Raw genomic sequence first — 26,729 nt, forward strand, 5'->3', positions numbered from 1 at the left:
GTGTCAGTCTCACTGATGCTTTGTTTTGACTTGATGATTGTACCTCAGTTCTTTCTCAGGTATCAGAGCATCTCTAGGAAACCTCCCTGGGTTAGGCAGCAGGGAAAGCATTCAGTGTGTCTTCAGGGTTTGCAGCACTATCAGGTGTGACTGGGAGGGCTTATTAAGCACCATGTGAGACTCAGTGATAGAGAAACAGAGACAAAGAGAAGTTCCCCTCCACTTGTGGGCTTGAAGTATCCAGCCTGTACACAGGTAAATATCTGTGAGGTTATTTGAGGAGAGAGATCCATGGGAAGCAGGAACGGCTTCATGTATGTCATACTGGATGCTAGAATAGAGCCTCTAAGGCCACCAGGGACTCTAAGAGACAGAGAGAAAAGGAGGAATCCATTCCAGGCATGGGGGCACCCTTGTAAAGGTACAGAAATGGAATGTTGAATTTGAGGAGCCAGCTAGTAGAAAGCAAAGGTATGAAAGAAGGATGATGAGAAATAGCCCGGAATAGCCAGTGCTCCAGGGAGATGTGGAGAGTTTTGAATGCCAGGTAGTAGGAGTGATTTATTTTCATCCTAGAAACATGGACATAATGCCCCCATTAAAGATGTTTGAGCAAGAGAATGAAACGACTATAACCATGCCGTAGAAATAGGAATTTGGCAACTGTTCCCAGCCTTGGATGCAGTGACCCCACTGAGTCTATTGAGTACATAGTCATGTACTCCAAGGTGGTCAGTGTCAGAAAAGTCACCTCTGTGAGGGATGAGAGAAATCAAGTGAACAGGAATTGTCTACTGATTGATCTTGGGGTGAGGCAAAGGGACCGGAGAGCTAAGATTCCCCAAGGTTGTGAGGGAACCTGGGATACTGGAAGAATAAGACCAGGCGGATGGTAGTTGAGATTTTTTTTTTCATGTTGGCTGCATAAAAACAGACTCTTAGATGGTGGTTCTTTGGACTGAATGTCTCCCTGGATCCCAGGGAGGGTGTAACAGAGTGTGTCTGTTTTTCCTGTCCCAGGTGGAAAACCTGCAGCAGGAAAGCATTGCTCTGAAAAAACAGACTCAGAAAGTGAAGGAACAGTTTCTTCAACAAAAGGTAGAGTGTTGCTCCTCATCGTTTCCTTCAAATGAAAGTGCCAAGTGAAAATTCAGATGGATGCCCTGTAGGGAGAAGCATTACCTTTTAGCTGATCCTGAAGATAGACTTTTAACCCTTGACTTGATTGGTTTTCTTAAAATATCTTTATAAATTTGTATCATAATTTCCCCTACAAAAGGTGGCTTTTAGATCTTGAGCATGGAAACTATTGAAACAAGGATTTTTAATTAAGAAAAGTTAACTTATCCTAAGAACAGTCTGTAATTCTAGTATGTGCTAGTAGGTGATGGTGGAAGCATACCGGAGAGATGCAAGTTCCAAGGACCAGCTGATCAGTGAATTGAAAGCCACAAAGAAAAGACTGGACTTAGAGATGAGAAATCTGAGGCAGGAGTTAATCAAACTTCAGGGTGAAAAGAAGTCGGTGGAAGTGGAGCATTTCAGATTACAGAAGGAAGTGTCCCAAGTCCAGCAGCAAATGACCAGCCTCGAAGAGCAGCTCCAGCTGGTGCAGAGAGAACGAGATGAATTGGAGACACAGTTACAGGTCTGGACAGTGCTGGCAGAGTTCTCTCAGGGGGATTTCTAACTTGATCATTTCAGCCACCAAGAGGTCTTTCCTCTCCTTGGCTTCTCCAAAGTCTTACTTTACGAATAGGTCCTTGCAACTGGGAGATAAGATATACAGGCACTGGGGTATAGAAATCCATCTTGCCCTACTAGAAAGGGGGGAATGGGGGAGGATATAAGAGAGAGCAGATTGGGGGAAGGGGTACTCAATAGACTTGCTGTTTTGGGGTGGGGGTAGGGGAAAGCCGGGGAGAAAAATTTGTATGTCAAAATCTTGTGGAAATGAATGTAGAAAGCTAAAAATAAATAAATAAATTGGGGGAAAAAAATAGGTCCTCAGGGGTGGGGCTCTCAGCAGGGCAGGTAGCAAGTATCCACAGAGGGAAAACTGCAGTAACTGAGGCAGCAGATGCCCCCAAGTGACGTTTTGTCATCTGGGTATATGTAGGAACTCAGGGAGTGTCCAGTGCACCTGGAGTCCCCGTGTTCACCCCCGTTAGCAGATCCCTGTCAAAACAGCATCTCCTACCATAAAGCAGGCCTCAGAGCAGACTGAAAGATGGTTCTTTTCCAAACCTCTCACGCTGTTTCTCCATCTCTCTCATTTTCAAGTCTTTGCAGGTTGACAGAGAACAAATGGCGTCTCTTACAGAGGTGAATGAGCTGTTAAAACACCAAATAGAGCAAATGCAACAAGAAGCAAGGAAGTAAGTCCAGGCCTGAGCGCTGACTTAGCCCGGCCATGGCTGCGGCCTGGGGGATGCGCACACAGAAGTGTATGCGAGCACCTGCCAGTGTCCATGTGGGGGTGGTTCCATCCCAAGGATGATACACCTCTCTAGGGTCAGATACCTGCGCCTCTCCACATATACACAGAGATGTTTAGGTGTTTTGTGGAGTCATCTACATGTGGAAATGCAGCACATATGTCCATGCTTCAGCGCTTTGATGATTCTCTGGTCTCATGTATGAAATCCTTCTTCCATAAGGATAAAACCTCATCCCACACCTCCCTTCCTGTTCTGGGTACTTGTTACATCTCCTCATATATAAAAATCCATGAAAGAGAATAGGTCCTTCTCTAGGTTTTAGTTTTTTAAACATTTTGTGGATACTCTTAAGAGCCCTTGGGCTTCTTCCCTTTAACTGTATAAGCATCAAGTTTCTTCTCATGCTTATTAAATATATACATGTCCTTGTGAACAAGGAAAAAGTTTACAAGCCCACAACATTTTATTCACTTCTTCTTCTGCCCAGTATATGCAGAAAACCTGAAATTAAATTGGCATTTTTATATTATCACACTCTGAGTTGATGCGTTTATGTCAACAGGCAGGGTGGGCATGATCTTCCAAAAAAAACCCACAAAACTCAAAAGTGGGATATTCCAGGTTGGCAGATTAGACAGACTTGGGATCTGTTACTTCCATTGTGAAAGGTCCCACAACTCTACAAAAGGAATGAATTCAGAGCCCTTGTAAATGGGAATCTTCCATAGTGCCTTTAAACTTGAGTTCATCTTGGAAAAATTCTGCTTGTGCCCTGTGTTGGGGTAACCATTCTGTTACACAGAATGGCAGACCATAACCTGCAGGTAGAAATGGCAGAAGGTTAAGCTCAGCAACCCAGATATTATCTTTTAGATTTCAGATCATACATTTGAATCAGAGAATGTCAGAGTCAGAAGTAGCCTTGGACTTCATTTCTTCAGTCCCTTGTTTTTTTAGTTGAAGACCAAAAAGGGCAATTAACTTGGCAAACTCCTGGCAAAACTGTCTGTGAGGGATACTAGGAATGGAATGGGAGAACCCAACCCCATATTTGTTCTTTCTTAAAATAATTTTTTAAAATAAATTTATTATTTTTATTAATATTTCACATATTTTTTACATTTGGATTTCTGAATTCTCTCCCTCTTCTTCATCCATTTAGTGGTCAAGAAATGTGATATCAATTACACATGTGAAATCATGCAAAATTTATTTCTGTATTGGATGTGTTGCTCCCGTGATCTTTCAGTGACACCATATACTCTCTCCCACCTGTCATGGAGTATGAATTGATTTATTGCTATGATTCACGGGTAAAAACAAGCAGTTTTTTTGGTTTGTAAGGAGAGGGAGTTTTCCCCTAATTTCATATGACCCTTCCCAAGGAACTCTGAGAAGAGGAAAATGCAAATTGAAACCTTGGAAAACTTTGCATGTTTCCTAATTGGTTTGATGAGTCACTCTTTGTCACTTCCTCCCTGGGACTTGAGCTGGATCATATTGTGACATGAGTTAGCTCTCGAGGCCTGCTCAGGTTCTTTCCAAGCTCTGAGATTATATGAAGTTAAACGTTTTATTTCCTTTCAATATTTGATGGTTTTGGGGCTCAGATTTTTTTCTTTTTTCTCCTTTACTGTGCTCCAGGGCCATTACAGAACAAAAGCAGAAGATGAAACGACTGGGTTCAGATCTGACTAGCGCCCAGAAAGAGATGAAGGCCAAGCACAAAGCCTATGAGAACGCAGTGGGCATCCTGAGCCGCCGCCTCCAGGAAGCCCTTACTGCCAAAGAATCCTCAGAGGCAGAATTAACCAAACTCAGAGCCCAGGTCACAGATGGAGGCAACAACCAAGTTCTAAATGTATGCAGATATCACCTTCTCTCTCTCTCCCACGTAGAGACATGGGCTCAAAGTGCAGGTATAGGGGGAAGAGCATCAGTTGCCTGCCCCTGTGCGTGCTGCCCCCCCCAGGGAGTCTCAGCATTTTTATTTGTGAAAGGAGGGTGGTGGGTCATATGATTTCTTAGGTTCCTTCCAGTTCTAGTCTGATTTATTAGAAAGAAATATTTTTTTTTCCTTTGGAGAACTTATTGGTACATTAGTTAGGGACTTAGACAAAAGGAATCTTCAGTTGTGGGCATAGATTTTCTCTTTCATTGTTTATATATCATGGACTTTAAACTACCACTTAAATGTCCCATAGCTTTATTACTTATGAAATACTTTGTTGGGGTGATTGGTATCATTCAGCAGTCTCTGCTGTCCCATTGCTGTCACAGGCCCCATGAGATGGGCTTGTGCATGCTTTTCAGTCTGGTGGTCTTGTTTGTAACACACAGTATAGGCCCCTCCTGTTGAAGGAGTTTTCCTTTTCCTGATTTCAGAACTCTTCTCTATCTTTCACCAATCGAGTACAAAGATTATGTCCTGTGGTTTTATTTGTTACCATATTAAAATGTGCATGATTTGGGTGAGTAAAGTTAAACCCCTTCTAAACAAAGCTTCTACAGAAATGTATTAAAATTTTTGTATTACATATATTTATGTATTACATAAATTTGTAAGTGACCAAAACCAGGTCTTGCCCCTTAAAACTGCCCTTGCTCAAAGGAAGCAGACATGTTGAATGGTTTTTGTCATATGCCCCATGAAGCAGGAAGTACTGAACTTATCCCCTCTGTCTTTAGGAACGAATCCAGTCCCTGGAGTTGGAGCTACAGACTCTTGGTCATAATAAGATGGTGCTGGAGAAGGAGCTCCAGGAAATCATCTCCCTGACCAGCCAAGAGTTGGAAGAGTACAGGGAGAAAGTCATCGAGCTGGAAGATGAGGTGGTTGTTTCTGCTTTTTCTTGGGGGAGAAAGGTTAAGAGATGCCAAAGGGATGGGGCGTGGGAAACAGCAGGAAAAGTGGGAGGGTGCCTGTGGGTGCTGTAGTGATGCGCTGGCTAGTGATTGTAGTTTGTGATGGTGAAGCCACTGTCTTGGAATCTTGTGTGCTGAACTCATGCTTTAGTATTGCTGACTTTGTCTGGCATTCTCTCGAGTAAAACTATTTCAATGCAGCTTCTGTACATCTGTAACATACTCTGGTGGTGCAGTCTATTTCCTTGAATGCTACTCTCTGTGATAACTATTCATCAGAATATTTTACTCACTGAAGTGCACAGCCAGCTCAGGTCACAGTGAGCCTTTATTATGATTTTTCCCCAGCTCCAAGAATCCAGAGGCTTTAGGAGGAAGATAAAGCGCCTTGAAGAGTTAAATAAGAAGTTGGCTCTTGAACTAGAGCATGAGCGGGGAAAGCTGACAGGTCTGGGACAATCCAACGCAGCCCTACGGGAGCACAACAGTATCCTGGAGACAGCGTTAGCCAAGAGGGAGGCAGATTTAGTGCAGCTGAACCTGCAGGTATTCAGAGCCTTGTGCTAGTGGGTTGGTTCTCAGTGTTGTTAAAATAAACACACATCTTTCTTATTTTTTAAAATTATTTTTAATTTCTTTTTTTAATGGATGATAAACATTTTAATTGAATAACAGTTCCCCAAAAAACAACTGTAACAGCAAATCTGTCAACTGTCAACCTATTCATTTAAAATCCAACCAAATGGGCATAGTGTCTAATACTAAGTAGACTATTCTCCAACAGTTCCATTAAAATTCTATTTCTATTAAAGAAAAGATACAATGCAACAGCCAACAGTAAAGTAGATTATTAACTTATTTTTTTTTAGTGTTTTTTGGGGCGGGAGTTTTGTAATTCACATTGGGATTGAGGGTTTTTTTCTGAATTTATTTATTTATTTTTAGTTTTCAGCATTCATTTCCACAAGATTTTGAGTTCCAAATTTTCTTTTCTCCCCATCTCTCTCCTACCCGCCACCCCAAGATGGCAAGAATACTGATTACTCCCCCAGTCTGCCCTCTCATATATACGCCCCCATCCCTCCCCTTCCCCTCTTTCCCTTTACTTTCTTGTAGGGCAAGATGGATTTCTATACCCCATTGTCTCTATATCTTATTTACTGGTTGCATGTAACAGCAATTTTTTAACATTTGTTTTTAAAACTTTGATTTCCAGATTCTCTTCTTTCTTCCCTCTTCACCCACCCCAACTGGGAAGATAAGCAATTCAGTATAGGTTATACATGTGTAGTTATGCAAAACATTTCCATAGTTGTCATGTTGTGAAAGACTAGTTATATTTTCCTCCATCCAATCCTGCTCCCATTTATTCTATTTTTTCCTTTGACCCTGTCCCTTTCAAAAGTGTTTGCTTCTAACTACCCTCTCTCCCAGTCTGCCCTCCCTTCTGTCAACCCCCCTTTTTATTCCCTTCCCCTCTACTTTCCTGTAGGGTAATATACCAACTGAGTGTGAATGTTATCCCCACCTTGAGCCAGATTCAGTGAGAGTAAGGTCGACCCATTTCACCTCCTGATCTTCCCCTCCATTGTAACAGCCTTCTCCTGCCTCCTTTATGTGAAATAATTTACCCTATTCTATCTCTCCCTTTCTCCTTCTCCCAATATATTCCTCTCTCACCTCTTAATTTTTTTTTAGATACCCCTTCACATTCAACTCACTTCGTACCCTCTATGTATACATATACGCACATATGCACATACATATATATACACACATACACCTACCTATACATACATGTGTATATGTATATATACACATATAGTCCCTTCAACTAATCCTCATATGGAGAAGTCTCATGAGTTATGAATATTGTCTTTCCATGTAGGAATGTAAACATTTCAGCTTTAATAAGTTCCTTATGATTTCTCTTTCCTGTTTACCTTTTCATGCTTCTCTTGATTCTTGTATTTGAAAGTCATATTTTCTGTTCAGCTCTGGTCTTTTCATCAGGAATGCTTGAAAGTCCTCTGTTGCATTGAATATCCATATTTTTCCCTGAAGTATTATACTCAGTTTTGCTGGGTAGGTGATTTTTGGTTTTAATCCTAGCTCCTTTGACCTCCAAAATATATTCCAAACCCTTCGATTCCCCCAATGTAGAAGCTGCTAGATCTTATGTTATCATGATTGTGTTTCCACATACTCAAATTGTTTCTTCCTGACTGCTTGTAATATTTTCACCTTGAGCTGGGAACTCTGGAATTTGGCTATAATATTCCTAGGAGTTTTCTTTTTGGGATCTTTTTCAATAGGTGATCAGTGAATTTTTCAACTATTATTTTACCCTCTGGTTCTAAAATATCAGGGCAGTTTTCTTTGAGAATTTCTTGAAAGATTTTTGTCTTTTTCTGATCATGGCTTTCAGGTAGTCCATTAATTTTTAAATTCTCTCTCCTGGATCTATTTTCCAGGTCAGTGGTTTTTCCAGTGACATATTTAACATTGCCTTTTATTTTTTCATTCTTTTGGATATGTTTTATAGTACCTTGATTTCTCATAAAGTCATTAGCTTCCATTTGCTGCAGTCTAATTTTGAAGGAATTATTTTCTTCAGTGAGCTTTTGAACTTCCTTTTCCATCTGGCCAATTCTGCTTTTTAAGGCATTCTTCTCCTCATTGGCTTTTTGGACCTCTTTTGCCATTTGAGTTAGTCTATTTTTTAAGGTGTTATTTTCTTCAGTATTTTTTTGGGTCTCCTTTAGCAGGCTGTTGACTCATTTTTCATGATTTTCTTGCATCATTCTCATTTGTCTTCCCAGTTTTTCCTCTACTTCTCCTCCTTGATTTTCAAATTCCTTCTTGAGTTCCCTCCTCCATGGCCTGCAACCAATTCATGTTTTTCTTGGAAGCTTTTGATGCAGGAGTTTTGTTTTCTTCTGGTTCCCTTTCTTGATCTTCTTTGTCATCAAAGAACGATTTTATAGTCTTATTTCTCTTCTTCTGTTTGCTCATCTTGCCAGTCTTGACTTTTGAGCTCTTTGCTGCAGTAGAACTCTGCTTCCAGAGTGGAAAGTGTTGTGTCCCAAATTTCTGGGCTTTTGTGCAGCTATTGTCAGAGCTTCTTATACGCACCTGCCTCAGAACTGTGAGGTGGACTGCCTCTTCATAGCCTGAACAAGCTTTGCCATGCCAGTGCTCCTCACCCCAGGACCACTAGCCAAGACTGCTACCCAGATCCAAGCAGGGCAAAGCCAGAGAATCCTGCCTCAGCGCGAGTAGAGATTTCTGCAGTTGCCCTGTGGCCAGGCCCTTGGTCCTCCCACCATCTGTGCACTTGGAACTCAGGAAACAGCTGCTTCCACAGCAGCTGCAGCTGTCACCACCTCCACCCCCCCCACTCAGGGTACACTTCTCTCACCCAATTCCAACAGTTTTCCCTACTGACCTTTTACTTTCTTTTTGACGTTTATGGGTTGGGAAGTCTGGAGACCTGTACAGCTGACAGTGATTCGTTCCCCTGAGGTCGGCTCTGGCTGTTCTGTGCCAGTATGGCCCATGCTCCCAGCTCAGTGCGATAGCCCCTTCCTGTCTATTTGCCAGGCTGTCCTCAGCTGGAGATGTACTTCGTTCTGTCATTTTGTGGGTTCTGTAGCTCTAAAATTTTATTAGTCATTTTTTACAGGTATTTGAGGTAATTGGGGATGAGCTTAAGTAAGTTCCTGATTTTTCTCAACCCCTGCATCTTTTTTTGTGTGTGTGTGTGCTTTTTGGAGGGGGGAAGGTAGGGCAGTTGGGGTTAAGTGACTTGCCCAAGGTCACATGGCTAGTTTTGTGTTAAGTGTCTGAGGCCAGATTTGAGTGTAGGTCCTCCTGACTCCAGGGCCAGTGCTCTATTCGCTGTACCACCTAGCTGCTGCCGCCCCCTCCCCCTTATGTTTCTTTAAGAACAGTTTAGAGTGGAAGAATTTGACAGCCAGCCACAAGAAGAATTACTGTTTCTTCCTATCTGTCCTTACTGAGACAGAATTTCCACAGTGGAAATGAGAACATTTCCCCTTGTTTCATAAGGCTATAGCATAATTGGTAAGTTTACTTAAAAAGGCTTTCTGAAGGCACACCTTTATCCTCCAGGACCAAATCAACATGACTGACACATGATTTGTTTGGTTTTGTTTTTTTATATTTGCTTAGAAAAGTCGCGTTTGTGTTGGTCATTCCTGAGGATCCTTTCTTAGCCTCTTTCTTTGGAGGTTTCCTATGGTAAAAAGCATACGTCATGTATCGGGGACCACCCTTGCTTGAGAAGGTTAAGCTATAGTAGTAAAGTCTCTCCATCCTGCAAACTAAGGAGTCCTTTCTTACACAGTTTCTTTGGGAAAGCATCTTAGTCTCTTCACAGAGAACTAAAACCCTTCATCCTCCAGTAGCACATCAGAGTGTCCAGGGTGCTGCTGGGAGCCAGTGCCAAGGAGAGCACACAGCCCCCACCCCAAGACCCCCTGCTGTGGCAGTGCCGTCAGACACCCAGGGCCTGGTTCTTATATTGACTGTGGATGTCCAGGCACTGCTAAGGGCAGCATGCCACCCCACTTCCCTCCTGTGCTCCAGGTCCAGGCGGTTCTACAGCGCAAAGAGGAGGAAGATCAGCAGATGAAACAGCTGGTTCAGAGTCTGCAGAAGTCATTGGAAAAGGAGAAGGCCAAAGTGCGGAGCCTCAAGGAGCAGGTATGTGCCTGCTTCTGCTGCCTGTGAGTCTCAGACCAGGCCCCACCAGGGGCTCTGTGGGCTTGGCACCTGCCAGATCTAGAAATATGTAATACAGAGATGGGAGTGGCAAAGCCACTTCTCAGCCTCCTTCAAGGACTATGATTTTTAAAAGCCTTTTGTCTACACCAGAAGGAAAAGGTCTGCTTAAGTGCTTGTTTATTTCACAGAAAATGCACCTTAACTGGCTTCTTGGCCTGCCTCTTGCCTCCCCTTGCCATAGGTGGCTGCAGCCAAGGCTGATGCTGGACACAACCGCCGTCATTTCCGAGCTGCGGCCTTGGAGCTGAGCGAGGTGAAGAAGGAGCTGCAGGCCAAGGAGCAGCTTATCCAGAAGCTCCAAGCAGAAGCAGACAGTCTTCAGTGAGTGTTGCTTGGCCAAGTCATGCCTGGAGTCAAGGAAGTCCCAAGTTCAGATCTGGCCTCGGGCACTTCCTGGGCAAAAGCCTCAATCCCTGCCTGTCCCAGCTGTCTCAGTTCTAAGAGGGGGTGATGATAGCACCTGCTCCATTGGGGTTGTTGTGAGCATCAGATGAGATGATAATTGTAAAGTGCCTGGCACACAGGAGGTGCTTAGTAAATGTCAGCCATGTGTGGTATTATTATTAATACACCTCAGGATCTCCTGGGGTCCGGAAACCAGAGGCACAGAGCATAGTTTCATTTCAGGCTTTAGTCATTGCCACTGCTGACTTTCCTGGTTTGACCATGCTCACCCTTGGATTTGATCTCTGTCCAGCACTGGGCTACAGGGTGGGATCAGGAGGAGCAGCCTGGGTTCAGTTTGGCCCACTTTCTAGGGGAACTCCAGAGAGCAGCTTTTAGCTGATGTAATGGATAGGCATTTATGCCAGCATAGGAATGCCTTGGTGGCACACGTCAGGGTCACTAGCAAGCCTGTAATAAGTCACCCTTAAAACAGATCTGGCATCTGTGACCTGCACAGACCATGCATGGTCAGGATCATCACACAGGCTCATCACAGACATCTCCTTATCACACTTGTTTGCTTTCTTGTTTGTTGGAGGTTGTGTCCTCACAAATCCCTGGTGCTCTGGGAACATTATATGTATTCTATATATGACCTTCGCAAAGATCCAGAATACAGTGAGAGATTTTTACAGCCAAAAAGAAGTGCAGGTCAGCGCAGAAATTTTGTTCTTGCCCTTGTGTCCATCCCTAGGGTGCAGGAGGGAAAATACTGCCAACAAGTATCCCAGTTCCAGCAGGAGCTGGCAGAAGCTCGGGCTCAGCTGCAGCTTCTGCAGAAGCAGCTGGATGAACAGCTGGACAAACAGCCTGTTGAAAACCAAGAGGTAAGAACTTTAAAGGGCTCCATCATCAGACAGCCAAAAGCAACAGGCCGTTGATTTTGCTGATCTCGTTAGACAGTTATTAGATGAATTAATAGAAGATTATTGAATTTTTCAGAGTGGAATAAAGTGTCATTTGCAGCATGTAAATATAACACATTCCTTAAGAAGATGTCCTTTCTAATGGATTAATAAACTATTTTTCAGCAGTGTTCTGCTTTGTTTCCTCTTCTCTTTCATTAGGTTGAAGATCTCAAATGGGAGATAAGTCAGAAAGAGAGAGAAGTCCAGACCCTGAAGCAGCAGCTGGACCTGACCGAGCAGCACAGTCAGAAGGAGCTGGAAGGAATCCAGCTGGCGCTGCAGGTAGCTGAAGGGGCCTACGTGGCTCTGAGGAAGGGCCCTGGCTGGGGGCTCTTCAGGCACAGCAAAGGAGAGGAGGCTTTCTGGGTGGAAAACAAGAATGATCCTGAGCAATCCCAGCCACGTGCCCGATAAAGTTCACTGTCAGAATTGTCCTCATTCTTTTTGATTAATTGGTATTGTCCCTGTGGAAGGGAAAAGGAACCTGCTCAGATTGTTCGCCTCTAAATAAATAGCTTTTCTAGCAGGCAGAGGTAAAATTAAACTTTGATTTCATGGGAATAGTCCAGCCTCTGCTTGTAGGTGGCCAAAGAACTCTAGAGCCAGTGAGAGTGAGGGGAATGGGCCTCATGCTGCTTTCACTGGGCCAATTTTCCTCCTTTAAAAATGAATATTGGAGAGGCGGCCAGGTGGCTCAGCGAGTAAGAGCACCGGCTCCAGTGTCGGGATGACCTGGGGATCAAATCCGGGCGCAGATACGTAGCACCACACCCAGAAAAACTGGCCGTGTAACCTTGAGCAAGTTACTTAACCCCGATTGCTTAAAAAAAAAAATGAATATTGGGGGATTTTGTTAAGTTCATTATTTCAGAGAGATGTTGGCAGACAGAGTGGCCTCGTCAGAAGCCCCGGCCCCTGCTGGCTTTGCCAGCTAATGAGTCACTTGAACTCTTGAGCTCTGGCAGCTTGTCCAGGCATGCCATTGCAGAGGAGCCGTCCACCTTCCTCGATAAAGTGAATGTGATCACAGCAACGTTCTCTGTACAAATGAAATCACAGCTTCCATCCTCATCCATCATTATTCCTGCTGTTGATAGGATTCCTCCAGTGACCTGCAGAAGAGCTGCTGCTGCAACAGACAGCTGGGAGAGAGCTCTCCCTGGCAAAGCCCTGCAGGGGCGTCCAGTGTGGGCAGAGTCCTCTTCCTTTTCCTTTGGGCAGCCCCGCAGCCTGCTGAGCAGGGACCAGGACTGGGAATCCAGACTAAGACCAATATCCCCTCCCCCTTGCCTGCCCCAGCCCTCTAGAAATCATTCAGCTTCCAGTTTTCCACGGTGGCTGAAAAAAACTCTCACTTCTCTCTCCAGAATATTAAAACTGAGCTGGACATGGCACGAGAAGATCTTTCGATGACCCAGAAAGATAAATTCACCCTTCAGGCTAAGGTGACAGAGCTGAAGAACAGCATGAAGACGCTGCTCCAGCAAAACCAGCAACTGAAGCTGGACCTCAAGCATGGCAAAACGAAGAAGGTAGTGCACCCCGGCCCGAGCTCCCCCCAGGACTGTCCCCCCAGCACTGGCCAGTAGTGATGCTGTAGGGCCTTGGCCAGCAGTCATGGCCCCTCTTTAGTTGCCAGTCTGTGTTTAGATCATGTCACATGTGGAAGAGGTTCTGTGGTGGAAAGATCATTAGGACCACACCAAGAGGCAGGTTCTGGGCCTCATCCTGCTCAGGAGAAAGTTACTCCTGAATGACTTTGCTCAGAGGCCACAGGTGCCAGTCATTGTTGGCTTAGGGCCAAGGCATACCCAGGACTCACTGTGTGTGGGCTCTCCCTGCTTTGTCTCTAGAGGAGTTTCATAAATTTGAAATGAATCGCAATAATTCATCCTTCTGAAATAAGCGTACCAGTAAAATAATGGTGGAACCTGACAACCCAGTTGGATAAGTAACATTTCCTCATGTTGCCAAAGGTCCTTCATGGACAGTGCTTATCTTCCAGTTCATATCCAAGGGGCGGTTATAGTGAAGATCATAAGTTTCACAAATTAACATAATCCTTATGAGTTACCATATGCAAAGTCCTTAGCAAACCTTAAAATACCGTATAGATGCTAGCTATCACGTGGAAGGCGTCCAAACGTGGGCATTGTACTTGCCGAGTTTGGCGGCCCTCCTGTGCAGAATTAGAAAGCTTGGGTGTGCACATGTGTATCATCAGTTTCCCTCCCTCCCTCCGCCCTGCACTCTCTCTCTCTGTCTCTCTCCCTAAATGCAGGCACTAACGACACGTCTGTTTTTCAGAGGAAGGAACTGAAGGGGGAGACCAATTCCAACCCTGTGACTCCTGTTAAAATTCCAGACTGCCCTGTCCCTGCCTCCCTTCTGGAGGAGCTGCTCAAGCCCCCGCCCACTGTGAGCAAGGAGCCCCTCAAGAACCTGAACAGCTGTCTCCAGCAACTGAAGTAGGACCTTGTTGTTTGTCATTTAGTAAAGAAAGTGCAATCTGGTGGCAACACGCTTTCATGGCGCTAGTCCAAATACCCAACAAAGGGTTCTCCCAGCCTAAAACCCTCCTCCTTTCCTGGGTTTCCATTCCGTTTTGGGCATCTCACAGGATGACAAAGTTTGTGAGTTGGAAAGGTTTGCCCAAGGATTCTCTCTCCTCCAACTCACACCTGAACAAGACTCTCCTTATGCAGATCCCCAGTACAGGGTGAGCCCTAACGCAGGCGGGCACAACCTGTGGGCCATGGGTCGCTTGCAGGCTTTGCCAGTGAAAAATGTAGAGGAAAACATCCTTTGTATGTAGTGGAAATCCTTTGGCCCACAGCTTAGGGCCCAAGGGCCACAGGTTGCACAGGCCTGCACTCACCCCTGTCAGAAGACCTCCCCTCCCGGGGGCAGCCAGTGGTGACGCTGGTCACTGTTCCACTCCCTCCAGAGTGGGACAGCTCTAATTGGTTTTGTTTTTTTCCCTCATCCATCCTTTATTGAATACATACTGTGTGTGTACCCAGGATTCAGAACTTAGGAGAGTCTTACAATCTAGTTCAGTACGTAAGACACAGATAATGGGGAAAGACAGGCATATCTAAGTTTTATAGGAATCCAGAAGAAGAGAGGCTGAGCTGGACCCTCCTCAAAGGGATTTTAGCTTCTACTTGGTGGAGAAGTCAGGTAAGGGCTTCCAGGCAAGGGGGATAACATGAGTGAGAGCAGGACCAAGCAGAGTAGAGCCACAGGAGAACAGCTGGCCTCTGCCTCAAGGGGAGAAGCTTTGTTAATCAGCACCCAGAGGGAGAGCTTGGGTCACCCTCTCCCTCACTGGCCTGCCTTCTCACTGGTACTGAGTTCTTCCTCTGTAGCTCAGGTACATTTTAGGCCATGTGGTGAAGTAGGAAACCCCAGATGGGGTCATGAAGAGTTGGACATGACTGAATGCCAAGACCCAACATCATTTGGTCAGTTTTCTTTGTTTTTGTCAGTTTGGTGGATGCCTTTGAATTGTTTTAACTTGTTCATCTTTGATCAGGAGGGAAGTTGGACAAAAGGAAAAGCTTTCAGGGTTTAAAGCTTCTAAAAAATTTTTAACCGCATGGAGGGAAAAGAGGAAGATGGAACAAGGGTCAGGACTCCTACTCCAAGTTGAAAATCTAATGGAGAGAGCCTTTCTTATTTCTGTTCTGTTTTCTTTGCCAAGAATTCTCTTTGGACTGAAATAGCTGGTTGAGAAGATGATGCCTGAGTTAAGTAAGGGACCTAGTTGCCTTTGATGGCCTCAGGGCACCAGGAACAGTTGAATTCTCAAGGTACTGGGAAAAACAAGGCAGATGTCACTAGTGAGGCCACAAACAGGGATATGGGAGCACAGCCGAGAACTAAAGGAGGGCAAATGTCCTGATGTTCAAAAAAGGGAAGAGAATGAAGTCTGCAGATGTAGAATGAGGAGCTTGACTTCTGTTACTGAGAAATTATAGATCATGTTATTAAAGAGTGGGTATCAAACTGCTAGAAAAGGGGATGGTAGCCAGGAAATGGTAGCTGGCACTAGCGTTCCCAAAGTCATCCCCAGCTCTTTTCATCTCCCTTCTTATCAGGGTTATTAGACTGCTCAGTAAGGGGAATGCTGCAGTTAGCATCTACCTAGATTTGAGCAAATCGTTTGACCAAGTTACACATGCTGTCCTTTCCATTAAAAGAGATTTGGGCTAGAAGGCAATATGTTCAGATGGGTTTAGAATGAGATGAAGAACCAGACCCAAAGAGTAGTCACTCATCATTCAGCACCAGCTTGGACAGTGGTCTCTAGCAGAGTGCCAGAGGGCTCTGGACGTAGCCTTGATCGAACGTTTTTATCAGTGATGTAGGAAAAGGCACAGATGAATGCTTTTCAAAAACAGTTGACAATTATAATAGTCAGGATTCCAAAAGATCTTACAGGCTAAAATTGTTAGGTCGAATCTGATAAGGGGAAATTGGGTTTTTTTCCTCTTTTATTATGAACTTGACAGACGACAAATATGATCATGTCTGTCAACATTAACCAAAAATACATATAGAAAAAGAGGATTCGGGGCGGCCAGGTAGCACAGCGAGTAAGAGCACTGGCTCCAGTGTCAGAACGACCTAGAGATCGAATCCTGGGCTCAGACACTTAGCACCCACCCAGAAACACCTGGCCGTGTAACCTTGAGCAAGTTACTTAACCCCGATTGCTTAGGGGTGGCCAGGTGGCTCAGTGAGTAATTGCACTGGCTCCAGTGTTGGGATGACCTGGAGATCAAATCCCGGGCTCAGATACTCAGCACCATACCCAGAAATAGCTGGCCGTGTAACCTTGAGCAAGTTACTTAATCCTGATTGCTCAAAAAAAAAAAGAAAGAAAGAAAGAAAAAGAAGATTGTATATGAAGCCATGAATCTCTATGATATATTGTCTGGGTAATTTTAAAGTATCTATTGAATGTATGTGGCCCACATAGCCTGTTTGTCAGTGTCCCCTTTCTGAATTTGGTTCTGTTCTTTTCTGTATATTTTGAAAAATTTTTTTAAACCTTTTTTTTGCATCAGTATCTTCTCATTACCCTTGCATCCCAAGCATTCATCTCCTTCCCTCTATTCCCCTCCCCCCCAAGAAAATGAAACCCACTCCCCTTGTAACAGACAAATATAATGGGGGGAAATCACACATTGGTCTAAAAAGAGTTTGACTCTGCACTGATGATCTCTACCAAGAGGATGGAAGCCTGCTTCATTACAAGTCTTCTGGAGTCAGTGATTAGTCATTGCATGGACCAGAGCTTGTAAGTCTTTTAGAGTAACCTTCCTTTAGCACACTGTTATCACTACAGCCCACTTCCTTACCTGGCTGCACTTGACAGCTATCTTTAGGCCAGCATTCCTCCTTATCTGGAGGGGGAACAGATCATGATTAACCTGGTAAAGAGGATGTTTCTGGGGAGTTACGACTGTTTTCAAGTATTTGAAAGACTGTCACATGGAAGACCATCCCATGTGGCAGAATCCTAGACAATGAGTGGAATTAACAAAGTTACAACAATTCAAGCTGACCTGAAGGGGAATGGGCAGTCTTGAGAGGTGTTCTTTAAGCAGAAGTTAGGTGATAGCCCCTGAGGAAATGTGTTTTTTGGGGGGATTGTTCAAGGGTGGGTTGGCATGTATGGATGCTGAGATCCTCACAACACAGTTATTGGGTGGTTTTCAAGAGATGATTTGCATTATGTGTCCTTTGTCAGTTGTCTATTGATAGATCACCTTTGATCCCTTAGGGAATGAGTGTTTCCTTTGAATATTTGTATCCGTTTAAAACGTTGCATTTCTATATATTATGCTTACTGCAGCTATTTTGTCTCTTCTGTCTTTTTATCTTGGTTATTTGTGGAGGGGAGGACTGCTGTGGAGTTTTTTATGTGTAATTGATCATATATTCCTTTTCTCAGCAGATAAAAAATCTTAATGTATTATTTCATTTTCATCTAATTTTGGAGTTTTTTTTTTAAGTGGTTAACTATATGGTCTGGTTCAAATTACATTAGCATATGGTATGAGGTTGAGTACCCAAGTTTATTTTCAGCCACATTCTGTTCTTAAGGAGGGTTTTCTGTTTGCATTGGAATGTACTATTTTAAATATTGTGGTAGAAAATTATGCCTTTTTCTGATGTTCCTAGATTGTCTTCTTTTGACACATTTATTCCATCGACATGTTTCCTTTTCTTAAAAGGCAAGAAATGGATAGTCTTCAGCGCCAAATGGAAGAACATACGATCACAGTACATGAATCAATGTCTTCGTGGACTCAGATGGAGGGCCACTTAATGGACCTCTCAGTTACCTGCACTCCTGCTGCCTCTAGGGAACTTGAAAACTCCAGCGTTGATGGGAAGGAACAGAACCATCCTGCGCACACCCAGCGAGTATTGGAACAATGACCCTGGGTCTCTTCTTGTGTCTAAATGTATGAAGGATTATTGTTTTATCACCCTTATTTATTTGACTGTGTACTTGATGTTTTCCTATGAGTTGCCGTTTTGAGTTCTCCTTTTGCCTATGAGGGTACCAGAGGGTGATGGCAAAGGACCAGAGAAGTAACCTCCTCGTGGGCCATGCTTAATTCATGGTTCCTGTGACATGATCCTACTTCCTACCAAAGTAACTCAGTCTCAGATGGGGTCTTGTCTCTGACATTTCTGGACGGGAGTCTGGATCAGTTTTGAGGAATGGTATGTCAGGGCAGAATTCTGAGATCCTCTTGGCAAAACCCTGTCAAGAAGGAGATTTCAGAATCGTTGCCATCAGTGAAAACATCTGGCTTGAGGAGTTCTTATTCCATGTTTCACTTTCCTTCTCAGTTTGGTGGGAAGCTTTATTTTCCTGCAGAGAAAAAAAACACTTATTTTGCACCTTTTACTTTATTTTTCAAATACATACATCCTATAGTTGGATGTTTATAAATAGTAAAAAGAAATCATATAATTGTTACAAAATACCCTTATATAATTTAAAAATTATTTGGATTGTCATGTTTAAGACTGCTGTTAGAAAATCTTGTATATAGAGTATTTAGGGAAGCTGACCAGTACAGGTAAGGCTTTTAGAAAAATAATTATTTTATTTACTATACCTTTCAAACACAAAAATGCCTATATGAAAGGGTTTGGGGTTTTTTCCGTCACCTTTCTTTCTTGGCTGTTCCAAAGCACACAGAGCTTTGCTTTCAGTGGGAGCAGCCTCCCTCACCCTGGCTGAAGCACTGCAGGGGACCTGTCACCAGTGGGTCCAGAAGGACCTGGGGTACCACCAAAGCAGAGGAAAAAGAGGGGAATTGGGAGAATGAGGGAGTGCATAGGAGGGAGGAAAAGAGGGCAAAAAGAGAGAGATGGAAGAAGATTGGCGATGGGTACGATAGGGCACTATAGATAGTGTGGCTAGCCTCTGGCTTAGGTTCCTGAATCCATCTTTCCCCGGCAGGCCGGTCAGAGATGGGGTGACAAGAATCTCCCCTCCCACCTTTGGCTGTGACAGCCTGAGGTTTAGACCTGAAACTGACATCAGATGAGTCAAACCAGCCAAATGAAGCCAGTGTGGCCTTCGAGAGATACACACTCCCTACAAACTGGACTTTCCAAGCATGTTAGCTAGACTTACAAAACAAAAGTTCCCTTTTAGTCTCTTTCCTGCTCAGGAATCATTGCTTCTGATGCAGATGACTGGAAAACATTCAGACACCAGTATCAGTGCAGATTTCGGGTTGTCTCCTCTTTCCTGGGTGCTGTTGAAACCTAGAACACCTTGATTTCCAAATCGGGCACCTGGGATAGGACATACTTCCACCCCTTACATCATTCTACCCAAACCAAACACCATCAGAACGATAAATCAGGAGGCCAGCACTTTGTGAACTTGGGGTTTGGTTTTGTTCAATTTGCAAAAAGAAATCTAGAAACAAAATTGCAGTAAGTGGTGGGAGATTTTTGTGTTTGTAAGCTTTAGGGAATGATCCATGACTAGGGCCCTCAGATGCCCATTCTGCAGAATAACTGGCCCGAAAATGACGTTATAAAGTGTTACTGATCAGTCCAGATAGGCTTATGTTTACTTTGTGTATGACAAGAAGCTTAATTACTCTCATGGAGAAAACAGTATGGCATTCTTAAACCATTCCTTGTGTTCTTAAAACTGTGTTATAAGAGGAAACAAAAATACCCTGTTGTTAGTTGATAAGGTTAAAATAACATTAATGTTAAATACACTTAGTGATACTAAAAAAAAAAAAAACTACTCCCATCAAGTGTTGCCATTTCTAAAGAAGTGTCATTTGTGTGAGGGCGATTCTTGCTGCTATACTGGAAAATCGTCCTTCCCAACAGCTGCAGGCACATCACCCCCTTGCCAGTCTCATGTGATGCTAGGACATGCTTCATCTTTTCACACTTGTCTCTCCCCAGGGAGTATGTGGGGTGCTCCCTAGCAAGGCACATTCAGGGTTCACTTTTCCACGAAGGAAGAGAAGCTTGGTTAGTTGTCAGGTGAAGTCAACCTTCATTTATTTTATTTCATCTTTTTCTGTTCTTTCTGCTCTTTGTTATTTCTTGCATTCATTCATTCCTTCTCTCACTCCCACTCCTACCCTGAGAAGCACAAGTAATTTTCTTGACTCTCTCTGCAGTGTGCTTGTCCCAAAGCCCTGGCTGGTCCCCTCCCTTCTGGCTCAGAGAAAATTCACAGGGTCGAGTGTTTTAGCTCTGAACGTGATTCTCTAGACTCGGGGCCTGCTGCAGGTGGAGCAGGATGAGGGTGGGCAGGTAGGGGAAGCTCAGGACTGCTTGGCTTCCCTTTCTTTCCTACCCTCCAAGCTGCTAGATGTCAGACCCCTTTCCCTTTCTCCCTCTGGTACCTGGGACATTCTAGACTAGGGAAATAAATCTGAGGCCTCTCAGTGTCTGCTTAGGCTTCCCCATTAGGTTTCCCCAAGAAGTTACTTTAAAGAGGAAAGCTGGTGCCTCCATAACCTACAAGATAAACTCCAAGTTGCCTACTTTGGATTCACTGAGGTTTTTTTTTTTGCCTGCAAGGGACTTTGCTTCCTGTAGCTGTCTCAGTGTCCTACCTCCCCCAGCCAGGATCTAGTAAAGAAAGGGCTGGGTAATCTGCTGTTTCTTCAGAACCAGTTTTGAAATTGACTCCCAAGTCAACACATGGAAAGAAAGCAGGGATAATTCCTTTATAAAGCAAAGACTGGACTTGCAACATACTTGTAGATGTCTATAATGAACGTGTCGTTCAGTACTGAAGGGAAAGTTCATACTCTGTGGAATTGTTACTTAGTCTTCCAGTTTGTTCCAAGATGTTTTGTGCAACCTGGTTGTCATTCCTTCTTTGGTACACAACATCTCCAAGAAATACTGTGGATCTTATAGATTCATAAACCTGTTCTTCCTTCTGGAGGGTGTGACAGCTGATTTTTTATCTTGTCCTAGGATGTGAAAGTGGCTGTTACTATTGTCAGGAGGTCCCCAAGAGAGATGCCCCAAGGTGTGTTCTGATAGGCATAGCTGGGCAGTACTTTGAAACTTGCCATGTCGTTCAACTGACAGTATCCATTTTTCTGTACAAGGGAAGTCTCCCTGTAAAAACAATAGCAAATCAAATTATAGACCTGTAGACCTGGCATGGATATATGTACGGACACTTTCTTGAGTGCTAAAAAATGTCTTGAATAGATGTCATCAGATGAAACCATCCAGGCATTAAAAAGAGATGCCCTGGGGCCTCACTTTAACCAGAACTTGTGTGTCAGGGAATTGGGTGTGGGGTCTCATGCCTTCTTATCCAAGCAGGTTTGTGAGTGGAGGTATCAGAATGGGCCCAGCAATGCAGGGAGGTTTTAGTACTCTGAGTGGTTTTCAGTGGTCTAATAAAAAATTCATTAGCTAATCAAAATAAGCTTCACATATATGCAAAAAAAAATGATTCATGCATACACATTTATTCAAATTTGTTCATCAGGTTGGGGCTCTTTTTGGTGGAATAATTTCAGGAAAATGTGACAAATGTACAATGAATGATTATCTTATACAGCATGTTAATTAAAAAAGGTTTAAGTGTGCATAGGAATTCCTAAGTTTTGTGCAATAAACTATTTTTGGTAAAGGGTTTCATATTTATTTTTGGGGATTCATTATAGCATTTACAATTTGTCTCTTATTGAGGTGTGTATTTTCCCCCACTCATAAAAAATATGTTAAATACTCTGGAAATTTCCATTCATTGATTTCAGTAACAGTTTTGTTATCATTTGATATATCAGTTTTCAAAATGCTTTTGTCTAATATTTTCTGTTCCATTTAAATGACTGACGCAAAACAATCTTGTTCTCATTTCTTTCGTCTGCAGCCCCTTTGACACACTTGCTACTATATATAAAAACAGACAAAAACAAGATAGTAAGAATTTGCAGGTATCCGCTGAATTAGTTACTAGGAATATCACTGAACATAGCCAAGATTGCAGAACTTGGGGGCATCGGGTTGAAGTGGTCCAGAATCCTCTTGAGAATAGAACCATCCAGAAGGAGAATGAGTTCCCCTGAGAAACAGCCAGTCCCTCAGTCCAGAGGTAGTCTAGTAGAGGTTGGATGATTGTTTGGGCTCTTAACGAGAAGAGTTTGGACTTGATAGTAGATACCATAGACCAGCTATCATCAGAAGCCCCTTCCAACTCTTAGATTTCATGACTTTGCATCTAGGATTCAACCATCCCAGGGGGCATCAAGAAAGGGCCTGACTGGCAAATCCCCTGTCCTCTTGGGATGCCTCCAAGTGTTTCAGTGGAATTTTCTCCTACTTCATCTGCTTTGGACACTTTAACCACCCCCTCCCTCCTGCATTCTCCCTTCCCTGTTTATTTTTTTATCAATAGGGCCAAACCTGTGCCTTATTGCTCTGTCTTCCTCTCACATTGCTCTTACTAGCATGCCATGAAGCAGCTGGTAGGATAGTGAAAAGAACACTGGGCCTGGAATCAGGAAAACCTGAATTCAAATCTACCTTCAGATGCTAGGTGTGTGACCCTGGGTGAGTCACTTCACCTGTTTGCCTCAGTTTCCTCCATTGTGAAATGGGGGTAATAGAGTGTACTTCCCAGGGTGGTTGTGAAGGTCAAATGAGGTAACATTGTACTTAACAGTGCCTGTAACATAGTAGGTGCTAAATCAATGCTCATTATTCCCCATTCTAAAATCTATGGGATATACCCAACCTTCATCAGTCCTGAACTGACGAGAACATTAGGAAGCAGAAATGTAAATGTAAAGAAAACAAGTCAGGAACCAGATTCAAATCCTGCATCTGATACTACCTAGATCCCCATTGGTGAGTCATTGCATTTTCTTTTTTTTTTTTTTTGAGAGAAGAAGGTAGGGCAATGGGGTTAAGTGGCTTGCCCAAGGTCACACATCTAGTGTGTGTGTGTGTGTGTGTGTTAAGTGTCTGAGGCTGGATTTGAACTTGGGTCCTCCTTACTTCAGGGTTGGTGCTCTATTCACTGTGCCACCTAGCCGCCCCAAGTCATTGCATTTTCACAGGAGGCCTCAGGTTCCCCATCTATAAAATGATGAAGTTGGACTTAATGGCCCCTGAGGTCCTTCCCAGGATCCTGTGATCTGCCAGGATGTCCACTTAAGAGATATGTAATTCATCTTTCCCCAAAAACCAACCTCCCTTCTGAACCCCCCCCCCCCCCCCATTTTCATTACAGGCACTTTAATCCTTCCATTTACTGTCCATATCCAATCAGTGGCTAAATCTTGACAATTCTGCCTTCCAGAAACCTCTCATATGCATCCCCTTCTCTCCAGTCATAAGCACTACCTTCTCCCTTAGACCATGGCAACAGTTTCCTAACTGGTCTACTTTCCTTCATGTCTCCTCTTGCCCTATCCATCCTTCACACAACTGCCAAATGTTCTTAAAGCATGGCTCTGCACGTGTCCCTACCCTGACCAAAGAGCTCCCTCCAGTGACACCCCCGTTGCCTCCAAGACAAAACATGAACTCTTAATTAAGTTGTATGGTCCTCTACACTACTTCCCACTTATCCCCAGCCTTATAAAAACATTGTTTACCATCACACTCTTACGTTCCAGCCAAGCTGGCTTACTTGCTGTTCTTCTGATATTCCAAGTCAACTGCACAGGCAATTGTTAAATACCTACCATGTACAAAATACCGTCCTAAGCACTGGAGATACAAAGGAAGGCAGAAAGATCGTGCTTACCCTCAAGGAGCTCACAGTCTAATGACAGAGACAACTGTAGTGCCCACACAATATTCACAGTGCCAATGGCAACTGAATATGCCAGCATAGTCTTCACAAATCACAAAATGTAACAGACTTCATATAGATAGGAACAAAACATTTATTCAGACACCGCAAAACCAAATCCCAGCACCAGGAAACCAAATCTATCATAGCAACATGGAAGTTAATATACCATCCTTTGAATCTGCTTAACATACCAGTAACCTCCTGCTGCATGAAATCCTCAATTATCTCCCTAAATTTTGTATGACCTCCCTGATTTCCCTGTTTCTTAGTATGGGGTTAACTGCCCCTGTAAAAGCCTCATCATGTAACATTGTTACATCTTCCTCTGAAACATTTTCCTAGCAGTTGTCATAGCAACTAAATTCAGCCTCTGCCAAAACTGTATGAACCTTCCTTCCTCTTTCTCTGCTTCTTTTTGAGAGCTAAATTAACAGTTTTTTCTTCTACCACATGAGAATTTCCAGTTTGTGCTTCTAAAGGAGAGCCCAAACACTGTAACACAGAAAATTTCTCATTCAAGACAGCTAATATCCTCTCCATCTGAGATTTTTCTTGTAGCATTTTGTCTCTGTTCTTACATATAATAGAGTAACCTGTTAGTAAAAGCCAGCCTCTTCAATAAACCTCTTCCAGTTCTCTCCCTGGTTTTATTGGCATTTCTTGCAAACATGTTTCTAAATCTCTAGGTTCTCCCTTCTGTAGCCTCAGTTCCCAGTTTTCACAGAGCCCTGCACTTTTAGCCCACTCCTTTGCTACGGAAGACTAAGGTAAATCCTCCCACCCTGAGATATCCATTTCTTCTAAATCCCTTCTGCCTCCAAGTAGAGGTCTGATATTTCATGATCTCATCCCCATCACCAAATGTAGCGCCAACACAATATTCACAGCACCGACAGCGACTGAATATTCCAGCATAGTGCTCAATCACAAAATATAACAGATTCTCCATATGGAAGACAGAAGCAAAATATTTGTTCAGACACCAGAAAACCGAATCCCAAAACCAGACAGCTAAATCCATCACAGTAGCAAAGGAGTTAATACACTATAGCACAGCATGAAGCTACACCATCTTTTAGCCTTCCCACAAACATTTGCTCACAAGCCTAGCTGTCTCCCATGGGCTCTGCTCTACCCTTCAGCAAATTCCTCCTACCAAAGGCTCCATGTGATTACTGTCAGCCTGTTAGGAGACAGGGAAGATCTTCAAATCAGGTGTTCAGGTTCCCTTAGGCTTATTAAGGGGCAAGGATGATCTTTTTTTTTTTTTTTAAAGCAATCAGGATTAAGTAACTTGCTCAAGGTTACATGGCCAGTTATTTCTGGGTGTGGTACTGAGTATCTGAGCCCGGATTTGATCCAGGTCATCCCAACACTGGAGCCGGAGCTCTTACTCGCTGAGCCACCTGGCCGCCCCTAAGCAATTGGGGTTAAGTAACTTGCTCAAGGTTACACGGCCAGGTGTTTCTGGGTGGGTGCTAAGTGTCTGAGCCCGGGATTCGATCTCCAGGTCTTCTCAACACTGGAGCCGGTGCTCTTACTCGCTGTGCTACCTGGCCACCCCACGGATGATCTTTAAATTGCCATTACCATAATAACACACCAAAAACTATATGCAAACAATATACATACAGGAAAAACTGGAGAGAAGGTGCTAGAAGTAACAAGCATTGAGAAACCTCAGTGCCCCATGGAAGATGGGATTTTGGCTGGGATCTGGAGAATGTTGGGGAAGCCAAGAAGGAGAAAATTCCAGGCAGGGTAGTACAAAGAACAGTGAAAACAGAACTAGAAGATGGAGTATGAGGAACAGCAAGGAGGCCTGCATCACTGGTGGCAGAGAATAAAGTATAAGACTGGGAAAGGAGAAAAACAGCCAGATCATGAAGACCCTTGAACACCAAATCAAAGATTTTATATTGGGTTGTGGAGGTGATCTGGAGTCACTGGAAGTTATTGATTGGAAGGAGGGATATTGTAATAATCCAAATGTGAGGTGATGAGGGCCTGCACCAGGCTGGGGGCACTGTGAAAGAAAAACAGAGAAGGTGGGGGTTATGTGAGAAATGTTACTGATAATCATTAAACATCATTTTTGGCCAAAGTCTGAATTAATCAAGTAGACTGTTTTGCTTTGCTTTAAAAGTGCTCTTTCCTGTGTCTTTTACTTGAAAGACTAGATAAGGTCTCCCCTTTGTGAGAGGATGCTTGGAAAGTCAGAATAATGAGATTTCCCCTTATCTGAGGGACATATCCCATGTGGGGAGAAAACAGAGACATCCTGAGGCTGTAAATTCCACTGACAACTGCCTTGTCAATTGTCCTATATTTACAACTAAAAAATTTCCTTTCTCATGATATGGATAGTAAACATATGGAGATCATAAATTTGTGTGACACAGCCACCCTGAGTTGGGGTGGTTCTAAAATGTATACGAGGTTTCTCATTCTTTTGTTCAGGCAGCCAGAACTTGGGTTTTGGCTCCATGATCATGTAACAGATAACTTTAAGGGAATAAATGATAAATGTATATCACCTAGACTGTCTCCTTTAACCAAACTTTTCAGGTCAACATGACATAGGTAAAACCAGCAGGTAACAGACTAGATATGGGGACTGAGAGAGTGAGTAATCTTGGTTGTGAACCTCAGTAATTGGGAGGTTGGTGGTACCTTCCACAGTAAAAAGGAAGCTAGGAAGAAGAGAGAGTTTGGGGGAAGGCAGAAGAAAACAAACTCAGTTCTGGATATGTTGATTTGGGGACCTCTGTCTTCCCCTTCACTTTTTATAACTTGGGACCCCTAGTTTCCTCCAAAGTCATCTCAAGTCCCACTTTCAAGCCGTTCCTGATTCTCTCAGCGGTCAGTACCCTTCCCCAAGTCATTATATATTAATTTTGTATATAT

At 43.5% G+C, this 26,729-nt stretch overlaps 1 protein-coding gene across 2 annotated transcripts in view; it reads left to right on the top strand.

Annotated features, from left to right (window-relative positions):
- Positions 1-21,863, top strand: part of GOLGA3 (golgin A3) — a 48,081-nt gene extending 26,218 nt beyond the window's left edge. For both annotated transcript variants that reach the window (XM_069089338.1, XM_069089421.1), the window contains exons 12-24: positions 1,021-1,098; positions 1,385-1,648; positions 2,284-2,378; positions 4,086-4,302; positions 5,130-5,273; positions 5,655-5,852; positions 9,918-10,034; positions 10,297-10,436; positions 11,257-11,389; positions 11,630-11,752; positions 12,838-13,002; positions 13,778-13,938; positions 17,719-21,863. In XM_069089338.1, the coding sequence (XP_068945439.1) occupies positions 1,021-1,098; positions 1,385-1,648; positions 2,284-2,378; positions 4,086-4,302; positions 5,130-5,273; positions 5,655-5,852; positions 9,918-10,034; positions 10,297-10,436; positions 11,257-11,389; positions 11,630-11,752; positions 12,838-13,002; positions 13,778-13,938; positions 17,719-17,926 (2,043 nt within the window). In that variant the 3' untranslated portion in view covers positions 17,927-21,863. The remainder of the gene's footprint in view (positions 1-1,020; positions 1,099-1,384; positions 1,649-2,283; positions 2,379-4,085; positions 4,303-5,129; positions 5,274-5,654; positions 5,853-9,917; positions 10,035-10,296; positions 10,437-11,256; positions 11,390-11,629; positions 11,753-12,837; positions 13,003-13,777; positions 13,939-17,718) is intronic.
- The last annotated feature ends 4,866 nt before the right edge of the window (positions 21,864-26,729 follow it).

This window comes from Petaurus breviceps, unplaced genomic scaffold (genome assembly GCF_028583685.1).
Source record: "Petaurus breviceps papuanus isolate PSGF00001 unplaced genomic scaffold, PetGlider_PUasm1.0 103, whole genome shotgun sequence".
Classification (NCBI taxonomy): Eukaryota; Metazoa; Chordata; class Mammalia; order Diprotodontia; family Petauridae; genus Petaurus; species Petaurus breviceps.